At 37.4% G+C, this 23,747-nt stretch overlaps 1 protein-coding gene across 1 annotated transcript in view; it reads right to left on the reverse strand.

The window, feature by feature from the left end:
• unc-13-4A (BAI1 associated protein 3) overlaps window positions 1–23,747 on the reverse strand; it is an 824,271-nt gene that overhangs the window by 201,588 nt on the left and 598,936 nt on the right. Inside the window, exon 15 of the mRNA XM_067148123.2 lies at window positions 11,243–11,281. Within this exon, the coding sequence (XP_067004224.1) occupies window positions 11,243–11,281 (39 nt within the window). The remainder of the gene's footprint in view (window positions 1–11,242; window positions 11,282–23,747) is intronic.

Below are 23,747 nucleotides of genomic sequence, written 5' to 3' on the forward strand. Positions count from 1 at the left end.
TTGAAATGCACATTTACATGAATTAACATTATTGACAAACGTTTACCATTAAGACAACAGGTAATGAACCATGTCATAATATGCTTCAATTTATTTATAATAACACTGTGGCATAATTTTATTTAGCACGCCATATAGTCGCGGGGAATGAAGGAAAGAACCCTGGATGGCCGTGACAACCCCATATTGCTCCAGAAGGAACAATTTCCCTGAGTTGGAATAGAGCCGCAAGCCGCAATTTCAATCACTTAGACCCCTATGATGTAGCTTACCCAAGCGCAACAACCTGGAAGTGGTGAGATTTAAACAAGGAAATGTACAGAACAATTGTCACAGGTTGACAAACTTCTCTTTCGCAGGGCTGGAATAATCTGAATATCAATCAATTAATTTGCCACTAGGCTAAATTCCACAGATCTGACACCACACATAATTAAGATCAGAATTATCGAGTACCAGGAGTCGATAATTTACTTGTGCTGGATTGAGAGAAGTGCGTATTTACAGGAGCAGCCGTTGACATCTGGCTGGCTTTTACAAAGGAAAATGGTTTGTTAGACGGGGATTACCCTCAAAGCTAGCGTCCTCTAAAGGTTATAAATTCTGTGGCAAGAAAGGAAGCACTCTGAGTTGGTTTTCCTCGCTAGTTGCTTTACATTGCACCGACACAGATAGGTCTTATGGTGATGATGGGACAGGAAAGGTCTAGGAGTGGGAAGAAAGCGGCCATGGCCTTTATTAAGGTACAGCCCCAGCATTTGCCTGGTGTGAAAATGGGAAACCACGGAAAACCATTTTCAGGGCTGCCAACAGTGGGGTTCGAACCTACTATCTTCCGAATACTGGATACTGGCCACACATAAGCGACTGCAGCTATCGAGCACGGTAGGAGAGTTGGTTCTCAGTCGATTCTCACTTGACACTAACTTGACATTTGCTCATTGTGTCTCAGTCGCGCATTTACTGTCTCATTGTCTTATTAACCCATTGTTTTGAAACATCAAGTGCGGCGTGGCATAATTCGCGAGCCAACTAGACATTTATTTGTGAAATTTTTGTTAGACTAATGTACAATTGCCGTGAGTTAGCTCACAAGAGCTAGTGATGATATAAAATAGTATAAGTAAATTTTTAACGCGTATGCAAATTGTGTTGATAATGTGTGCATGTTGTTTAAAATATAACCCCTGCCAAGGACTGATTACAACTGGGCTGGTTCCCTTAAATTAGTGCCGCACAGATGGGACTCATTTCTGAGCGGAGGCTATAGTCAATAGTAGCTAATACTAAGGTTGTAATCGTGTGTACGAACATGCTAAGTGGTGAAGTAGATGTTTCTGACGTAACTCAACAGTTCCAGATATGACCAACATCAAGCAGGCAACAACCATGAAGAATTAAGGAGTCGAGCATAGGACATTCATCCCTGTGCTGTGTACCACCATCATGGGGTAGGCACGCATGACGTAGCGGTCATGTGAATCATCAGTGGTGGAGAAGTAGCTGTTAAGTTAAGTCTTTTTGTTCTATAAGCATGTGAAGTAATATTTTGATGCACTAGTTAGAGTATAATTAAACAAGTACATTAAAGTACATTAATGTTTAAATGTAAGCCAGAGTGGCATTTGTTTTTGCATTTTAAGTAAAATTAAATACGTTCTGGGCTGTGTGCATGTTAAAGCCCCTAGCTAAGTGTTGTATATACATTAGATAGGTATGAGGGACAAATAGATTAGATATAGGTGTGTGTATTAGTTATTAGCGTTTTATTCCAGTGTGAGTTGATTTCAGATAGAGTTGTTTGGGCAGATTCTTCATAATATCTAAAGGGCTGAACGCCGTCAGCATTGCAATATTAAATGGATTAGACTAGAGACAGCCTATGTCAGGATGTTTCTGTGCATGGACTACAAATAGGAGCTGTCCTGGCAATTGCCTGGAACTGAAAATGGGAAATCATGGAAAATCATTCTCAGGAAAGCTGATGGTAGTGATCAAATTACGCATTTCTTGAATGCAGAGCCCAAGCCGTTTGTTACACATTAGTCTACTGTTATGAAATATGTGTACAGAAAGCTACTTTCAATCATGTTTTGGTTTCATTTTGTGTTTTTGTTCATCAAAAAGTAGAAAAATTAGTCAAAGGATAGTCACAGAAGTTGAACCCACACTCTGCACAAATAACATAAATAAATACTCAATAGGGTGTGTTTCAGCACCAAAGTTTGATGACAACATTAGCCCTTCATCAATATTATGAACGAGAATAATAGTCATAGTTCCAGGACCGTTATTACTTACGTCAGATGCGTTCTGTTGCTGCCAGTGTCACTTGTGTGGTTGTTACTCTCAGATAAGCTGGAGAAAGAATTTTTGACCTTAAATCACTAAAATCTGACACTTCTTTGTCTGTATTATCCAACATTGACACTATATTGGCATCGCTAATCCGTTTTTGCAACACTATTTCACTGGAAAACTGCCAAAATATGTAATAAGTATGGGCACGAAAAAAACTGTATCACACAACGTGTGTATTATGAAACTCTCACTACCAGGAGAAAAAGTATTGCAAGATACTGAGGAGATTTCCCTTATCAGTAGAGTTGAAGGAACTTCTGCCATCTATGAGCATATTTGTGTACCTCCTCGGCTAGTAAAAACGTGAAATTCGAATGGAACATATATATATATATATATATATGTTTCTGCCCGGTGAAAAAGAAATGTAGAGCATATATATATATGTTTCTGCTTGTGAAGAGTTAAGACTCAATTTTGAAATTATCTCCCCCACTACTACATCACCTTTTAATTTGATAGAACATTTAAATTCCAAATATATGTTATCAATTGCTCTTATCATTTTCACTGATACTCCAATCTGCCCCAACTTGAGGACGACAGCCTGTCTGTTTACCGAATCAAACATTCTGTCTAAGTCAATTGCAGCAATGTACATCTTGCATCATTTCGTAATTTATTTACCTATTATTGTATTTATTGCCTTTATACAGTATTATCACTTGTCTTCATTTCCCTTCTGAATCCTGATTGGAGTCTTGATAGGATCGAGCACCCCCCTGCCCAATTCATTAATGTTTTTGCTGGTATCCCTGTATATACCTTGCTTAAGGAATCTAACATTGTTATCCCTCCATAGTTACTTGGAGAAGATCTTTCCCCACATTTCTTATTTACAGGACAGATGATTCCTTCTTGCCATGATTTAGGGAATCTTTCTCCCTCAAAAAACTTGTTAAATATTCTAATTCTACTTGCTAGTATAAAGGCCATAACCTGGACCAAATTTCATGTTTCTAGCTTATACATAAGAATGCAAAAAATAATGTACTCAAATTTCACCCTATTCAAATTTTCAAACTCAATTTAACCCATACCGGGCGAGTTGGCCGTGCGTGTAGAGGCGCGCGGCTGTGAGCTTGCATCCGGGAGATAGTAGGTTCGAATCCCACTATCGGCAGCCCTGAAAATGGTTTTCCGTGGTTTCCCATTTTCACACCAGGCAAATGCTGGGGCTGTACCTTAATTAAGGCCACGGCCGCTTCCTTCCAACTCCTAGGCCTTTCCTATCCCATCGTCGCCATAAGACCTATCTGTGTCGGTGCGACGTAAAGCCCCTAGCAAAAAAAAAAAAAAAAAAAAAAAAAAAAAAAAAATAAATTTAACCCATAAAGATGGGAGATACGATGAAATACTTTAGAAACAAACATGTAGAAGGATGGCGCAAACCATTTGTTAATACAATGTACCGTTTAGGAGTAGTGAATCTCGAAGTGGAGGTCTGCACTTTTAAACGTGCTCATGCTTATCTGTCATCTATATATATAAAAGCAAGTCGGTCTGGAGCAATGTGTATATGAATATATAAAAATGAAAATAGACGTGAATTAGTGAGGCACTTCCAGAAATCTCAGAAATTTGAAACTTGGTACTGGAGAAGCTGATGGCCCCAGGATCCTCAGAAAAATAGAAAATTCTCAAAATTCCCTGAAGGGGGCATGCTGGGGGTTTCAAATTTAGGGCTCAGCATAAGAACGCAGTCATATAATTTATCCAAAGTCACTTTTATCATTTTTATCCTCCTTCCCCCATCAAGATGGCGGCACAATCTGTTAGATGAGCTAGAAAATTGTAATTTGGCCTTTTAGCCTTTTAGCCTCTAACCGACGGAAAAATTCCAAGATGTTCAAATTTTTCACTTTTTACCCCCAAAGATATCGAAATATGGAGGCAATTTTAATGACTGTGCAGACATTCCTTTTGAGGTATTTGATTTGTTGGCAAAACTGTAAGTCATATCACAAAACGGATGGCACAGTTTCCACTCAATTTGGAGTGATCTACAACTTTGGTCCTATGATTTTTTGTCATATCTCTGTCCCTTATACATTAAATTGGGCTCTATTTATGGATTGTACCTTAATTTTGCACTTTGTTCACGTATAATTGATAGTTTGAATCACTTATAGGGAAGGTAGGATCAACAAATTCTACACAAATATTGGCCAACCCAGTAGCCATACGTGAGCCAAATTCTATGTTTGAAGCTGTCACATAAATATCTGAAAAGTAATTCAATATGTGAAAAGCTTACACCAGTTTCACCCTATTCAACATTTCTAAAACAATCTTACCTTTAAACAGATGAGATACTTGAACATGTCATAGGGCCAGCCATTTATATAGCTAAATGAGGCCTGAGGCGTCTTATCGTACAATCCGTTTTTCGATATGAAGTTTTTTTTTGGAGCAGTAGTTCTGTAAATGAAGGTGAACATCCATATACTTCTGTATGTCAATCTATATTTATTCGTTGAAGTCAATTTGTAGCGATCTAGAAAGGGTGTGTCTGCCATTGTAAGTAACACTTTACAAATCGATAGTGACTGTCAGCAGGAGGGCGTCTGCTATTGTAATCAGTACTCCCCACATCGACTTTGACTGGCAGTAAGAATGGGGTCCTCCTCTAACTCCTGTGCACCATTGTAATGAATAATTCCCTTCTCAATTCGACAAGCGGAAGGCAAGTTAGCCTGCAATTTTTTTCAAAACTCTTTCACCCGATTCTGTTTGTCAGTAGGCAAGGGTGCCTCCCATTATAAACAAATTTACCCATCTAAATGTGACTGACGTTAGGCATAATGGCCTGCTGTTATACTGGAAACTCACCAACTCGGTGTGACTGGCAGTAAGCTGACTGGCATTATAAAATGCGTCTGGCATTATAATGATAACAACACAACTCAATTTCGACTCGCAGTAGAGAAAGTGCCTGCAAATATAATAAAAGTTCCTCAACTGTAATCTATCTGAAAGTAGGAAATGGGGCCTGCCATTGTAACGAAAACTCCCCAAATTGATTGTGGCAGCTCAGTAGGCAATGGGGCCTGCTGTTAAATGAAAATTATCAACTCCTTTATGAATTGCAGTAGACAAGTAGACCTGCTGTTATCATCGCAACTCTGCAAGTCGCGCTTTACATTGGAAACATCGCCTGTGGACTTCCCAATGCTGTTTCTCGGACAATGCCAAGAGACATGCAATTTAAAAATCTTATTCACTTCATGTACAGTAATTTACTTTGATATCCGTATACAATGTAGAGTACCGTAGCGAAGCACAGGTACATTTACTAGTAAACATATATATCTTTTTTTCAGTTTGGGTTTAGGAAAGGTTATTCCAGTGAGGCTCAGCTTGTAGGATTCCAGCAAGATATAGGAGATAGTTTAGATTCAGGAGGACAAATGGATTATATTGCATCCAAGGCCTTTGATAGGTTAAATCATGGAAGACTACTGACAAAATCAGCACTATTGGACTTGAGGAAAGAGTGGTTAAGGGATTGGCTAAATTTCTAGAAAATAGAACAAGAGTAGGTGAAGTGTTATCTGATACTGTAATAATTAAGAGAAAGGTACAACAGGGCAGTATTATTGGACCTTTATATTCTCTTGTATTATAAATGATATCAGAAAAGTACTGGAGTCATAGATAAGGCTATTTGTGGATGATGTTATGCCGTATAGAGTAGAAAAGGAGTTGTATAGATTGTAAACAACTGCAGGAGGACCTAGACAATGTAGTGAGAGTGACAGCAGACAATGGTATGATTGTAAATGGGATGAAAAGTCAGGTTGTAAGTTTCACCAAGAGAATATATCCTCTCAGTTTTAATTACTGTATTGTATTGATTGGATGATACTACCTCATAGCAGACACTGTAAGTACCTAAGTGTTAATATAAGGAATAATCTTCATTGGGGTAATCATATTAAAGAGGTTGTTAAGAAAGGTTGCAGAACTATTCACATGGTTATGAAGGGATTTAGGAGTTGTGTAAGGACGTAAAAGAAAGGACGTATAAGTCTCTGGTAAGACTCCAATTAGAGTATGGTTCCTGTGTATGGGACCCACACCAGGACTATACTTGATACGAGAACTGGAAATTATTCAAAAGGAAAGCTTCACAATTTTTTCTGGCTATTTTCCAACTGTACCAGTTTATATAGTGCGTGGGTTTGTTGTTATAAAGGAAACTGATTCTTTGTTCTGTGCATTAAAATGGAAAGGGGAACTGTTTGATCACTCCATGGAAGGCCTGCAACTTTAATTTTCACAACTTGCTGGTGCCAGAAAGAGTCCTTGTTTCCATGTCCTCTGGTTGGTATTTGGAGAGTGTGAGAAATTTTCCACTCTCATGTAAAAAGATTGAGGTCTGCTGTAGTTGAAATTGTGCATGGGATTGGTCGACCGATTCTGTTGTTCTGGAGCATCCAAACTGGGGGGTTTAATAACTTAAGACACAAGTTAGCATCGTGGATTCTCATCTTGGTTCACTGTCAGAGCATACATCTATTATTTGAGTTCTCAGTCCCGGAGAAGTTTGAGCTGACTTTGCGGAATAATGTAAGTTCTTTTTTAACATGTTTTAACTTAACTGGTCTTAACGTAGCTGTTATCTCTCACAGGAATTCTACTGAGCAGTCTTGCATCTTCAATGATTTAATTGTGTCAAAATAGAGCTTTTCAGCGCTATGATATAATTTGTTTTGGGAGCAGGCAACCTTACCAATAACTTGTAATTTTAAATCCAAGTTATTGTATTTTTCTTTGTTTGCCTGTTTCCAGTAAAAGGGGACTCACCCTCTCCATAACAGAATCTTCAATTTCAGAATATGTTTTATATTGGATATGCTGCTACCTCATGGTACATATCCATTAAATGGACGTAATTGTATGGTTATGTTTCAAGAATTCCCTTGATGTTCTTTTAAATTAATACTTTTTGCTCAATTTTCTTGCTTTCATTAGCAGTTAATTTGTTGTGATTTAAAATACCCCTTAGATGATAATATTTTAAGCCAGTGGAGATTTGCATCAGTAAGGACAACACACGGGTTCTGAGAGCAGGGCTATAAACCCTCACATGTCTGTGAGCATGGTTGTCAGTTAGATTTGGTTGACATACTATCCTCGAAAGTAAGTATGTCATTTCTTTGAATCATTTTGCAAGTATCAGAGTGCACCCAGCATCAAAAGTACCAGTTAATATCTTTGGGCTATGTCCCCTCTTGTTCATACCTTTTTTTGAAGGTTAAATTTATTTCTAAATGAACTTAAAGTATCTTGTGTTTGAGGGCTATGCCAAAAGTTTTTAGCAGAGTGTGAGAAAAATTTTTTATTTGCGAAACAACAATTACAACTTTTCAAAATACTCTCCATTAGCACGTATATATTTTTCCATTCTATGAAACCACTTAGAAAACGTTTCAGTCCGACCTTCTTTCGGGATGTCACTTCGTGCACTCTCATATGCTGCAATGGCCTCATCATCTGACAAAAACCGCTGCCCACATATTTTTTCCTTGGTCTTAGGGAACAGAAAGAAGTCACATGGGGCCAGGTCAGGTGAGTAGGGGGGATGAGGTAACACTCACACTTTTTCCCTTTCCAAAAAGTCCATTGTTTTGGCAGCCCTGTGTGCAGATGCATTGTCGTGATGCAGCAGAAGGTGCCCACTCTTGGACTTTGGGTGGTGTGACCTCCAAGTGGCAAGGACTTTGGGAAGACAGTCATTCACATACCATTCAGCATTGACTGTACGACGTGTGTCCAAGGTCACAGAGGTGAGATGCCCCATTTTTGTAAAAGAAAGTTGCCACTATCTTCTTTCTGGAGCTCCGACTTCGTCGAACTTTTGTGGGTGGTTCCTTCCCTGGAAAGCACCACACAGAAGACTATCTCTTCGTTTCAGGGTCATAATGGTAGACCCATGTTTCATCACCTGTGACGATATTGTAGGTGTCTTTGGACTGCCCTCCATTGAATTTTTCCAGCATGAAATGACACCAGTCCACTCTCTCCTCTTCTTGGCTTTCTGTCAGGGAATGTGGCACCCAAGGGGCACATCTCTTGGTAGGCCTAAATAATCGTGAACGATGGTCTGCGCTGCTTTTGACTCAATATTTAAGGTCCCTTCAATGTCACAAAATGTAAGATGTGGATCTGCTTTGATCATTTCCCTCACAGCATCAATGTTTTCTTGAGTCACAGCGGTTGCTGGGTGACCTGGACGAGGTTCATCTTCAATTGACTGCCGACCCCTTGAAAACTCGTGAAACCAATTTCCAACTGTGGCTCTAGAAGGAACAGCCTCACCAAAAACACACAGCAAAGAAGAATGGTATTCTTCGGCACTTAATTTCTTTTTATAATCATAAAAAAATCATTGCTCGAAAATCGCAGCGCGACAGATTCATCTTGCACTGTGTCCGACTCAGTACTGCCTGTGCTTTCTTCCCTCACTGTGGAGGAACTACCGCTAGGAGGGGTTGCGTGCGCATGTTCCAAGGTAAAAAAACATTGCTCTTTCAAATGAAAATAATCCCATTCTTCTCAGAATTATGGTTTACGCGCTGCTAAAAACTTTCGGCATAACCTTCGTAAACTTTATTTTAAAGAAGCTGATCATTTTACTTCATGAGTTTAAGTGTAACAAGTTTACATTCTTCGGCAGGTTTGTTCAGCACCTTCCATATTCTATTGTCCATCTGTTCCTATCACCTATAGTTGTCCATGAATTTGCATAATTTTTCATTCTTATTTGTTTATTATCTTATTTTAAAAAATGTCTATAATGTATCATCACCATTAGGTTTCACTTACAAAGGAGTAGCATTATGAAAATATTACAAAATTTGGGATGGGAAGGCCTTGGAGTAATGAGACAAGATGCTTGACTAAGTGATGTGTTCCGAGCTTTCAGCAGAGAGATGGTACTGAATGACATTAGTAGATGAATAAGCTTGAGCGGAGCTTTTAAAAGTAGGAAAGATCTTAATATGAAGATAAAGTTGGAATTCAAGAGGACAAATTGGGACAAATATTCATTTATAGGATGAGGATAGGGAATCTGTACTTGGGTGATAGCTCGAAATGCAGATCATTGATGACTGATTGATTGTTTTAAACCCATCCTATAAGATGTTTAACATTTTTATTTACAATTTCCCACTGTTCACAATTGCTTTTTAAAAAATTCTCCATGTATCTCTTATCCACCATATGATGCTGGGTAACAGTTCTACTACTTTTATAACCTTCCTTTCTATCACATTTATTTTTAACTACAACAAAAATAATCATGATCTCTTTTACTATGTGTCACCTCAGTTTTTCTATAGAGCTCATCTGGCTTTATCAGCACCCTGCCTATATTTTCCCCTCTAATTGGTTCCATCACTTTCTGATTCAGCTGTCCTTACTATATTAATTTATTCAGCACTTATTGGTTCAGCTTTCTGTCATTTTCATTCTCTTCCCAGTTATCATTTGGCAAAATGAGATCACCTGCTACAATAATGTTCCTTTCTGTATTGTTCCCCACTTAGCTTATAATCTTATCAAATAATTCCACAACAGCATCAGCACCAGCCTTGCCAGGTCTATACACCCAAAAAATATCAAGATGATCATTTTCTTTATAGATATATCTTACACCAAGGATTTCATATTTCTCATTTTTAACTTTTTCGTAGCTTACAAATTCTTCTTTCACCCTCCTATCTTTCCTAATCTGTCTCTACAATAAACAGCCCAGTTCAGTGAGAAAATGTCTGCATCCATAATATTACTCCTTACCATACAATATCTGTTAAATATATATGGTATCTATAAAAATTACTTAATTGTATTTATTTCTTTAGAGTACTTCTACAGTTCAAGGCTAAAATTTTTATATCATCCTTACTTGACTTCCTGCTTCCTATACTGTCACTTAATAACATATTCAGCATTCCATATTGGTGCTTATATAATTAGAAATGCTCTGTCTGACAACAAGATCCACCACAAACTTAAAAATTTTTTTCCAGCATTGTTTGTTTTAACAACCAGCATTAGATCAGCATTTCTCAACGAGAGCTATGTATATGGTACCATTGACTTATACATATAAGAACTTTCTAGACAAACAAAAACACAGCATGTTGCTTTTTAAAAACTTCTTAATATGTTAATGTCCAAAATTTTTTAAAATCATTTTCTTGTCCAAAATATGTTGTTCTTGAATTTTAAGATGTATTTCCCACAATTACTAGCTGAAGACAACCCAATAGGGTTGAAACATAGTTTTAATATGACTGTGCACACTATTTAAGTTTAAGTGGATAGCTTTAACTTTTTGGGCCAATGACCTAGATGTTAGGCCCCTTTAATCAACAAGCATCATCTTTATCACCTTATTTTTTATTGAATAGGTTGACTACCAGAAATAAATTCTTATAAAAAATTTGTTATAAAATGGTACATAACATTCAAAGTGATAAAAAGTAGCATTCTAGACTTAGTTGGAAAGCTCAGCTTTTGTGATATGATTCTTTTTATTTCTCTTGAGTTCATTCACTGAAATTGTTCAATCTATTCAAGATTCAACATGTTAATTGGAGGCTACAACTGATGATTTACATACATGAAGTTAAATTCTGGTACAGTAATTATATATTTTTCATATGTTATTCAAAATTATTCATCTGGATCTGTGCATTAATCACATGCAACATAGAAATTATGATCATAATTTGAGAACCACTACCATTTTGGTATATCATCCATGAGCAGCTAAGAATGAGTGTAAAGAACTAAATCTAAACTACGTGAGCCAAGCATGACTAGCGTGCCTCTCTGCTAGTGGGCATGAGAGCAACTCATGTGGTACCTCAAAGACTTCCAACTCTTTGCCCACATCTTCCGCCAACTGGGAACATACAACAGTGTGTTTAGAGATAAAATATTAAATCTTCTGCTGTAGCAGCAACTTCTACTGCCAGTCTAAAAATATACTTAGAGAGGTGGGTTAGTTACAGGTTAACTGGGAACAATCCAATGTTTTTCAGACATCTTCACTTATGAAACAAGTTAGAAATTTTGAGGTTTAAATCAATGACTCTGCATGTTTTGAAGACAGCATTCAGTCATACACAGATTAAAATAAAAATAAAATAATGTAATATTCATGAAATATACAAAATGTATCTAAATTATATCACAAACAATAGAAGGAACATGACAGGAATATCTGAAGCCACTATGGAAGAAGATATTTAAGGTGGCACACCTTAGGCATACACCAAACAATTGTGTGGTGAGACTATAATTAGTTGACTGACAAGCTTGAGATTTGAGTTATTGAGTAAATACCTAGTTCAAGGCCATTCACATGGTAGGCCTACACACTTCACGTCACAATCGTAGTCTCAGTGTGTAATGCACTGTGAAATTGCAGCCACTACCTCAAAGCCTGGGCAGGGATATGTGGTTGGAGCTGTGTCAGGGAGAAAGAGTGCACACAGTTTCTCTTCTTTACAATAAGATTATTTACAAAAAGTCAATGCATTTGTAAGGCCATTACTTCTAAACCCAGAAGATATGCCACAATATTTACAATTAGAACTCCTGGAATTGCAGTTTTTGAGTCAAGGTTGGCAGTATTTTTGAAATGGCATGGTTTGTGAACTGTTCATATGCCATTGTAGGAATATATATCACAAGAGAATAAATGGCACTATTGTGAGCAACTGGTAAGGAAACTATGGAGTACCACGTACTGTAGATGTAAGAGGTGAAAGTTGGACACAAAGATATGTGAAGGGTAACTGACACACTACCGTCAAGCAGTTCACCATCAAAACAAAACAGGAGGTTACCAGACCCTAGTGAGCCCTGTTGCATGTAGGGCACTGAAGCAAAAAAGTGGTTACTGCAACTACGCTGACAAAGGTGATTCGGTGGGAAGGGTTTCTGTAGCACCTGTTGAGGGGCCTACTGAATAACAATAATAAAAATAAATAATATGAATTAGGGAAATGAGTGGGTACTCTTAATAATAATAAAAATAGGAAAAATAGAAAAATTTCAAAATAGTGACGTTTCACATCTAAGGTTTGGAAAAGAGATGGTCAACTTATCAAGATACTGGTACGCAAAATCAAACCATATGCAAGGTAAACATAACTTACAGGCCTAACAATGACAACTATGGAAAGGATTGTGGAACGTGAAGGGGCCCTATTGAGGTCCGCGGGAAGGTATGACGTTATGGGGAAGAAAAGGTTCACAATAATCATCCTTTTGCTCAAATATAGTAAAATTAACAAAAGATACAAATCCAACAAACCCAGCTAAAGACATAATCAAGGTACATAAGTAAATTTGTAAAACACAAGGTTTAACATAGTAAGTTGCAGAATTACAGTAAGTTGCCAATATCAAGGTGCAGGTGACTGTCTGCCAAAAAATTTATTCAGAAAAGGGAAATTAGTGAATACGGGAATCTAGAGTAAACTCTGACACATTGAATTTAAATCAATGAAAGTTATATTAAACAAGAAAATACCGAAACACTAGAAGGAATTAAATAAAATCGAACATAATAGAAAAAGCATAGAAATAGCACTTACCAAGATAGGCTGGGGACCCCTGGAGGGGTAGCCCTTGAGTGCAAGCACTCACGAGGATGGTCAGATGGAAAAGACATGGACAACACTCATCACACATGCAAAGCTGGCAAAAGGCCGGAAATGGACAGATCACAAGTAACCAATAGGACACCGAAATTCTCTAGATTCCCGTTTTTGCCAATTAGAAAAGTTGTTTTTCTGACCAATCCAATTGCATGACCATATATGGCCAGTTTAAGAGAGTTGAATTTATGAAACCCAGCAATTTTGCAATCTAAAATTTACATCTCCAGTATAGGCTGCCTCAAATATAAAGATCCTTTTAAATTTTTCAAACCCTCTTCAAAATTACAGTTCTTGATGTAGGCCTACAGAAAATAAAATGATAATACAATTTAGTTCAGTAATTCTTCTTCTTCATTCAATAATTAAAAAATAAACTTTCAATACGTTCTTCAAATAAACTTTTTCTAATTCACATAAATTCTTCAGTCTTTAAATGTTTCTTTTGTTTACCCAAAATGATGGCAGTACCAGAATTAAACAACATCACACGACAAGGACTTCTGCAGCTTCACTGATCTCTGTACACTGCCGTTCAACAATGGTCACAGGTTGAAGTCACTATGAAATTGTTCCATGCAAAAATATCCCTGATAATGGCGTACAGAATAGAAATTTTTTTGGTGCTATTTTACTTTTATGTCGCACTGACACAGATAGGTCTTATGGCGATGATGGGACGGGAAATGCCTAGGAATGAAGGAAGCGGCCGTGGCCTTATTTAAGTTACAGCCCCAGCATTTGCCTGGTGTGAAAATGGGAAACCATGGAAAACCATCTTCAAGGCTGTTGACAGTGGGATTCAAACCCACTATCTCCCAGATGCGAGCTCACAGCTGCGCACTCCTAACCGCACAGCCAACTCGCCCAGTCAGACTAGAATTGATATGGGAACATCTCACTAAAAGAAATATTCGAGACATTGAAAGTGTAAAAGCAATTTACATGAAAAAGGTATTATGTTTGTTGAAATTCTCTCCTTCAAGACTATGTTACGAGATGACAAAAGAACTCTTCTATACAGAAGAACTACGTCACAAATTAACATTGCCATCTACAGATGCATTCAACCAGTTACAAACAGAGCTGCACACCAAGAAGGGAGATATATGGGAAACATTTTACACCACAGAGGCTATGACCAGTATGGATTGGATGAAGGCAAACTATGAACTCAGGCACATAGTGACTAGATTAGCAACACACGGTTTTCATCACCACATGTGTGCTAACAAAACTTCTCACACCCCGAGAAAGGAATGTACATGTGTACTATGCGAGAAGACTTGTGACTTATATCATGTTGCGACATGTACTAAAAGACAGATGGGACTAACCAAATTCTGTTTAATGTAATTAGTCATGTAAACATATTTTAATGGCAATTGGCTGCAATAAAATCTTTATAAAAGCATCAGTGTTGGGAAGTTTAGAGGAAAAGATTATTTTTGAAAGTGGTTGTTAAAGTCTTTCAGTACAGGGAGAAAATCCACCAATCAGTGCCCTTGCTAGTGTTAAAAGATATTTGGTTTACAATTTAGCCGGTTATGTTGTACATCAGGTCCCCAGAATTCTGAAGTGTGCTTCCAATGTTGATGTTATCAAGACATCAGCAGTAACAACTGATTCTTTTGTCCTCTTTACAGACTTACAGGACTATGGCTCTTAACTGGGACAGGACTATTTGTGCCACCCTTCAAGGGCATTATTTAATGTCTTTCTTCAGGCAGAAGAGACAATAAGTGCTCACCTCTCATCTCCCTCTGGTTTCTGAGGTGAATTGTTTTATGATTGCTTGGAGAACATGGAGAACTTTACAATTCAACCTTCATGCATAGGGTGTAATGAACAATATGCCATGGAGACTGCACAAAAATTGATCTTTCACTATACGAAATATCATTTCTACTTCAAGATGAAGGAACTGAGATCAGAGAAAATGCCAAAATCTACCAGAAAATTTTCTAAGGTATCGAACTAAAAGTAAGAATTAAAAGAAAGAATATGACTCCCCAGCTTTTTTTACACATGTTATTCTCTCGTAAGTTTATACATTTTTCCTTTTTTGCATGATGAGTTTATGCTGCACTTAAGATAAGGCTGGCCTACATAACCTTGTAATGTGGTATTTTATTCGTGTCCTGTTGATTTGCATCCAGTTTCCTATAATTTCTTACATGGTTTAACATCATCCTTATTCTAACAGTATTGTTTTTGCTTCATGAAATGGAATGCCTGTGTTATTGTTCTTATTTATCAAGTGAATTCCATCATCACTTATACTTACGAGCCAGTTCCCTCAAGAAAGAACTTGTCCTATAGATTCGAAAATTTGATTTCAGGTCATGAGAGGGTGATACTTGTTGAACTTCATTTACTATTCATTTGAAACTGTTGATATAATAATAATAATAATAATAATAATAATAATAATAATAATAATAATAATAATAATAATAATAATAATCATCATCATCATTATCATCAACATCATCATCATCATCTCAGTTCTCTGATTTGTTGAGACCTGTATGCAGTCTTACTGCTGTCCCTGAATGATTGAACTATACTAAGATATTATATTTTTCTCTAATGAACTTACATTAATTAATATATGTGACTGCTTATGCATATATGTGTGTTGATACATTGTAATAATTATATTTCAGGTTGGTAATATTTGTTTACTGGTTCCAAAAATTTTGTGTTTAGGCCTACTTTTAGATGACAATTTTATCTTGAATGTATGTTGCCATGTGTGTCTGTCAAAGATACCACTGTCAAAACTGGACTATTACAGGAGATGACTTATTAAATTATAATTAGGCACAATAAAGTAAGTAGAGATGTCTAACTTATTAGCACCTAAGAGGATTCTTAAGGTGTTTTAACATGTAAAACAAGTTGCAAGGGTTTAAAAGTCTCATCAGCGCTGGTGCCTACTTGAAGCCAAGGTCGTAGCCAGTGCTGCACTGTGGTGGACCAGACATACTATGCTAGTGATATCACTTCTTCTTCTATTCGTTATGACTCTATGTTTAGGCTGAGTAGATTGTATTTTCACATCATGTTGCTTTTATAGTAGTGGTTATCAGATAATTGCACCTTCTGAAAGCTATTATTTCTTTTAAAATCATGTATTGACCTTAATGTTACATTCCCCGTGCCTTTAGCTAGACTAACTGGTGTAGCGTATCTTTATAACATGGCAATTACTCCATTAGTGAATAACTTAATTGTTGTTATATTAACCAATAACTTAATATTTTTATTTGATATCCAATGGATGGATGAAATATATGTGGAAATGATGCAGTAGGACCTATTGGTCTACATTGGTTATATGGACTGCTAAAGTGTATATGGAGGAAAAAATGAGTACCTGGTGATTGGTGTAAAGGTGTAATAATACCAGTATTTAAGAAAGGTGACAGGAAGGCATGTGACAATTATCGAGGAATTTCACTGTTGTCACAAGTAGCCAAAATATTGGAGAGAATAATAGAAAGGATGAGAGGAAGGGTGGAAAGAAATTTAGAAGAAGAGTAGTATGGATTTCGACAGGGCAGGTCAACGATAGACCCTATATTTACCATGAGATTACATGATTAAAGCTGCTGGCCCACAAGGAATTCAATGGCTATTCAGGGTGATAAGGGCAATATGGAAGGATAAAATAATACCAGGTGACTGGAAAAAGGGAGTTATAGTTCTCCTGTTCAAGAAAGGAAGTCAAAAAAAGTGCAGCAACTATAGAGGGATTACCTTACTGTCCCATGGTTTAAACATACGTGAGAAGATCCTTGAGAAAAGATTAAGGAAAATTATTGAACCCCAACTGCAAGAAGAACAATATGGATTTAGGAAAGATAGATCAACTACCATGTCACGGCGGTATAACCGTTACATCAATTACGGAGGAAATGATGTAATTTCGGCTAGTCCATTAGCCGAGAGGTAGCAGCCCCACCAATGGTCTTACTTCCTTCAGGCTAGCAACCCGTCGAAGGACATTTGATTGCTTTCAAGTCTTGCAAAAAGAAAAATGCAAGACCGCAATGGGACACATGACCCAATACTTGGAAGGAATATGATGATGATGATGAGATCAACTATAGACCTCATATTCACACTGAAAATGATATTAGAAAAGCACTGGGAGAAAGATCATAACTTGACATTTGTGTTTCTAGACATCAAAAAAGCATTTGATAGTATCTCTAGAAATAACTATATGGGAGTGTCTTAAAAAGAAGAATGTATCTATGGAACTCATTCAGAGAATAAAAAAGCTTTATGATGACTGCTACAGCTGTGTTCAAGTAGGAAATGGATATTCAGATTGGTTCCAGACATCTAGAGGAGTGCAAGAAGGCAGTGCCCTTTCACCATTACTATTCATCACCATCATGGATGAAATCATAAAAGAAGTGAAGCAGAACACCAACATGGATCTTAAAGCATTTGCTTTTGCAGATGATATAGTTATCTGGAGAAACAGCAAGATGGAAGTCCAGGAAAGGCTGAATATCTGGAATGATCCTCTGAAAAAATATGGAATGAAAGTAAGTGCTACAAAAACTGCTGCAATGTCTGTTCATAGACAGAGAAGTAAAGATAATATAATGCTGGAGGGTGTACAATTGGAAACAGTAAACCAGTATCAGTACCAGTCAATTCTATCAGCAAGTTTGATATCTGCTCTGGAATAAACAAGTACCACTAAGATCAAAACAAACTCTGTTTCGAACATACTTTGTCCCTATATTGACTTATGGGTTGGAAATGAGCACAACTAGCAAAAACGATAACAGCAGTCTTCAGGCTTCAGAAATGAAGTTTCTAAGAAGCATGCTTCGAAAAACTAGGAAAGACAAAGTAAGAAATGAGAAGCTTAGAGAACAAGTTGGAATAAATCAGTCCCTGAAGGAGACCATAACTAGGGCATGTTTGCGATTGTTCGGTCATGTCAAATGTATGACAGAAAGAATAATAGCAAAACAATGGTTGCATACTGAGATTACTGGAAAGAGACCTGTTGGAAGACCTAGGAGGAGATGGCTGGACCAAGTGAAGGAAGATATCACATCCAAAGGAATCAACTGGGATGAAGTCTTGAAGGAGCAGTGGTACATGAATAGACTAAAATGGAGAGCACTCATAAAACACACCCAGGAAACTGGAGTGGAAACTTGATGATGATGATGATTACTGATGGAAAAACAGTGGAAAAATGGAAAAGATCAGGTGATGGTATTCTTTGATACAGAGAAGGCCTACAATAGTGTTAATAGAGAAAACGTGAAGGAAACCCTGGAAAGGAAAGGATGTGGAAGGCAATCATGGGAACTAGTGAAAGCAATGTATAAGAACTGTTTAAGCTGTGTCCAGACCTCAGTGGAGAGAACAGGCTGGTTTAGAAACCAAACTCAACTAAGACTGGGAAGTGTATTGTCTCCACTTATGTTTATAATGGTTATGGATGAAATTCTAAAGGAAACAAAGGCAAGATATGAAACTGTTCTTGTTTGCATATGACATAGTAATCTGGAGAGTCAACAATACAGAAGTGCAAATGCAACTAGAGGCTTTAAATGACAATATTGAGAAATATGGTATGAAAATCAGTGTGGAGAAGAGCAAAAGAGTGGTGATGACAAGAGGAGAAAGAGAAGGAAAAGGAATCATTATTATCAGGGAACAAAACCTTGAGGTTATTGAATGCTTTAAATATTTTAGAAGTGAAATATTGCAAGATGCAAGGTTGGATAAGGAGATCAGCAGAAGGGTACAAGCGGGAAGTACGTTCTATCAGAATGTAAGGAACCTGGTATGGAACAGAGAAGTTCTTATGAAATGTAAAGAGATAATGTACAAGATGTACTATACCCCTATATTAATGTATACATCAGAGACTTGGACATTGAGAGCAAGAAATGAAAGTAAAATTCAAGTCAGTGAGATAAAATTCTTGAGGAGTATGGTAGGGAAGACTGGGAGAGACAGAGTAAGAAATGTTGAGTTCAGTAAAGAGATAGGGATAGAAAAACTGAGTGATAGGATGGAGAAGAATAAATTGAGATGGTTTGGACATGTTATGAGGATGGAGGAGGGAAAGGATACCAAAACAAGTGTTGGAGGCTGATAGAAGGAAAGAGGGCAAGAGGGAGGCCCAGAGCAAGATGGATGGACTCTGTCAAGAACAGTATAAGAAAAAGAAGACTGGACTGGAATACAATTACTGAAGAGGAGTGGTGGACGGAGAGGCAATGGTGGAGAAGTGCCATCAACTCCCCAACCTGGCTGGAGCTGAACAAGGGGAAATGAAAATGATGATCTGATGCCCTTTTAATTGTGGAATGGACTGAAAATGAGAATTATGATAGTTCTCTTATAACATGTGGTACCATAAAGAGTGTCCTTATCTGCCTTTTAGGACATACAGTAATTTTATTTTCCTAAATTAATATTTTAAAATAATTATTAATATTGATTTATGTGGAACTGGCATTTAATCTGACTGTGTCTTACATTAGATTTGCATTGTTACATTAATTGAGTATTCTTGCCCCCAGCTTCTTTTGTTTTATCCTTGGTACATCATTATTGTCATATCATGCTTTCATCCTTTTTTACACCAGCTACCCAAACCAAATGAAGACAAAGTATCAGAGTGGCAACATTAAATATCCTGACATTGACAAACAAAACTGAAGAACTGGTCGACCTCATGGAAAGGAGGAAACTTCTGATCATGGGCCTGAGTGAAACAAAGTGGAAGAAAACTGGGAAAATGAATATCAGATTGAACTATAGTCTCTACTGGTCTGGAAATGAAGTATAGTCTAAGAATGGAGTAGGATTTTTAATACATAAAGACATAGATGCTTGTAGTGAAGTTGAGTTTGTTAGTTAAAGGATAATTAAGTTATCTGTGAACTTAGGAGGGAAAAAGTACAATGTGATCCAAGTCTATGCTCCACAGGTAGGATGCTCAAAAGAGGAAAAGGCCAACTTCCTTAATAACTTGGAAGAACACACTGAGTATGACAATCTAATTGTAATGGGTGATTTTAATTCACAAGTTGGCTCACAACGAACAGGATATGAATCCACACTGGGCCCTCATGGAATGGAAAACAGAAGTTAAGAGGGAGAATATATGCTAGATCTATGTATGGGAAACAACCTGATAGTAACACTTGGTTCAAGAAAAGCGACTCCCATAAAATCACAAGATATAGCTGGGATGACAAAATAGGTACAGTAATAGATTATATTCCGATAGATCAAAATTAATGGAAAAATGTCAATGATGTTAAGGTCGTTCCAAGTGAAGACCTTGGTGGACACCAGAGACTGTTGAAAAGAGAAAAGACCTCTCAAAGTCTGTAACAAAAGAGTCCCAAAAATAAAAACTTGGTGACTAACCAAGCCAAATGCAAAGGAAGAATTCAGGGGAGGTGTCCGCAGGTTGTTGCTGAGAGAAGAACTGAAATTGGTAGATGAAGAATGGGATACTCTAAAGAAGGTTGTGGTTGGTACAGCAGAAAAAGCATGTGGACGACAGAGTCAAATAAGGAAACCTAAAGAAACTGCCTGGTGGAATGATGATATTAAAAAGGCTATCAATGACAGAAACCATGCAAGAAGATCCTTATATCAAACAAGAACATGGGGAGATCAACATGAAATAGAGGAGAAGCTGTCACTTTACAGAAAGAAAAAATTACAGGTCAAACAGTTGGTTGTAGCTGAAAAGCAGAAATGCAAGGAAGATCTGGCTACCAAAATAATGCAGGATGAAAAAAAAAAAACTGTTATACAGTATTGTTAAGAATAGAAGAACTCAAAATGAATCTATCCAATCTTTAGAACTTCCTAATGGTGAGGTGACTAGGGATAAGACCAAAATAATAGAGCAGTTCCAAAGGTACTTTGAAACTTTGCTGAACTGTTATGAAAATGTCACTCCATTAGACGATGAACCTTGTGATTTTGGCAGCACAAATACCACTAGTCTGACATGGTTGGAGTAGAGACAGCAATATCTAACCTCAACTATAGACACATCAACTGGATCAGATGAATTAAGTGTTGAGATGATCAAAGCACTAGGAGAGGTTGGACAAGAGTGGATGTACAGGGTACTAAATAGAATCTGGAAAGAGAATGTAATACCCAATGACTGGAAGCAAGGAGTCATCATCCTATTCTTGAAAGTAGGGGATAGAAAGAAATGTACCAACTACAGACGTATAACTCTGCTGTCACATGGCCTCAAAATCTACGAATCCATCCTTGAGAGCAGGATTAGAAAATATGTTGAACCTACACTAAAGGAGGAACAACATGGATTTAGTCCTCATAGATCAACTATAGACCTCATTTTTGCCACCAGCTTGCTCTATGAGAAGTATTGGGAGAAAGGTAAAACACTTATAACTGTTTTTCTGGACATCGAGAAAGCATATGACCATGTACCATGCAGGCACATATTGGAACGTTTGAGACATAAGGAAGTGCCCGATGACATCATAGCGCGAGTACAACAATTATATGATGATTTAAATCTAAGAATTTCATTTTTGTCCGTATTGAACTGAGAATGGAAGATAGGAAAACTTAAAAGGGTCCACCTTTTCAATACAAAAATGTTATAGTTTATTTATAACATATATTTGCACTTGGAACTAGTTTCGACGCTGTTTGGCATCATCATCAGCCAAAATGCGGGAAATAGGCTAGCATGTAGACATTTATATTACACAAGGCATTACATTAAACAATACACATCCTACAAGGAGACAAAAACAGGGACGAATACAGAAACAAATGAATCGTTGAGAAAGCAAAAGTTATACATATTAGAAACAACCCTAACCACACATCCTGCAGTGCGAAAATATTCGTCCTGAATGATTCCTGAATACAAAACACACGCGCACACACTTCTGAAGAGCCAGCAGGCAGGAAAAAGTAAAGTGAAACCTTAAGAGTTCTTCTGAGAAGAGTTCATCATTCCTTCCATGCTCCGACCAACTAATGAAGTCTCCCTTGAGTTCCCGATAATTATATGATGAAACCAAGTGTTGTGTCCAGGTCCAGGATGGAAGGTCAGGTTGGTTTGAAATGAAGAGTGGAGTCCAGCAAGGAAGTTGTCTTTCACCACTTCTCTTCATAATCATAATGGATGAAGTTTTAAAAGTAGTTAAAAGAAGGGATCCAACAACTAATGCCCTAGTTTTTGCTGACGATGTAATGGTATGGGGTGAGACAGAAGCGGAAGTATAAACTATACTAGATCTCTGGCATGAAAGGTCTCAAAATCAGCAAAATGAACACAGTTGGCTTGGTGATGAGTAGAAACTCTCCAACTGTTCATCTAAGAATTGGAGATGAGGAGATGGATATTGTAGACAATTTCCAGTATTTAGGTAGTGCTCTGTCATCAGACAATACTATATATCAAGTGATCAGCAACAGAATACATAAAGCTTCCAAATTCTATCATGCTGTATGTCAAATACTTTGGGAAGAAACATTTCCATTAGTTTTCAAGATCAGCTTGTACAAAATATGTCTAGTACCTATATTGACATATCGTCCCTGCTCTGGCAAACTAGCGAAACTGACAAACTAAGGAATCTGTAGTTCTGAAGTTCTGGTCTAGATTTTGTTATTTATATATTGTCTACCCTCTGACAAAGTCTCACATCTGCAGCTCATTATGTATGCCTAACACATAAAACCAATAATTAAATATAAAAATTGTTTTGACATGAGTAATCACAACTTCTTTCAGCTCTCCTAACCTTTTGACAATTTTCAGATTCGTTAGCTTGCCAGAGCAGGGACGATATGGCCTGGAAGCAGCAACACTTACTGGACCAACAAAGAGTCGTCTTCAAGCAATAGAAATGAAGTTCCTCCATTCTTGTCAGGAAAAAACAAAAATGGATAAAATAAGGAATGTGGATATCCAGCAACAGCTTGGATTGGAAAGAAGCTTGCTGAAGACTCTAGAAGTGAAGAGATTGCAATGGTATGGTCACATGAAAAGAATGGACCCTCACAGGACTATTTGAACATACTTTGACCACAATGTTCCTGGGAGGAGACCAAGAGGAAGACCTCGTGATGTTTGGGAAAAACAGATATTGAAGTACCTTGAAATTAGATATGTGAACTGGCATCGCATATATGAGCAGCATCTGTGGGTGGATAGGACAAACTGGAGGAGGCTCGTACACAACCGCATCCGGCTTGCTGGTGTGAAGAAATGATGATGATGTAGAATATAACAATATATTTTTGGATGTTGAATGATTGCTGATCAAAATTTACTCTGTTCTGATAGAATGTAGATATGGAGATTCACAAATTCCCTTTGGTGTAGAGGTTTTAAAGAAGAGACAGTTCTTTTTTTTTTTTTTTTTTTTTTTTTTTTTTTTTTTTTTTTTTGCTAGTGGCTTTACGTCGCTCCAACACAGATGATGATGGGTTAGGAAAGGGCTGGGAGTTGGAAGGAAGCGGTCATGGCCTTATTTAAGATACGGTCCCAGCATTTGCCTGCTGTGAAAATGGGAAACCATGGATGGAAAACCAGGGCTCACGACAGTGGGATTCAAACCCACTATCTCCCGGATGCAAGCTCACAGCTGCGCACCCCTAACCGCAAGGCCAACTCGCCCGGTGAGA

This window comes from Anabrus simplex, chromosome 5 (assembly GCF_040414725.1).
Source record: "Anabrus simplex isolate iqAnaSimp1 chromosome 5, ASM4041472v1, whole genome shotgun sequence".
Classification (NCBI taxonomy): domain Eukaryota; kingdom Metazoa; phylum Arthropoda; class Insecta; order Orthoptera; family Tettigoniidae; genus Anabrus; species Anabrus simplex.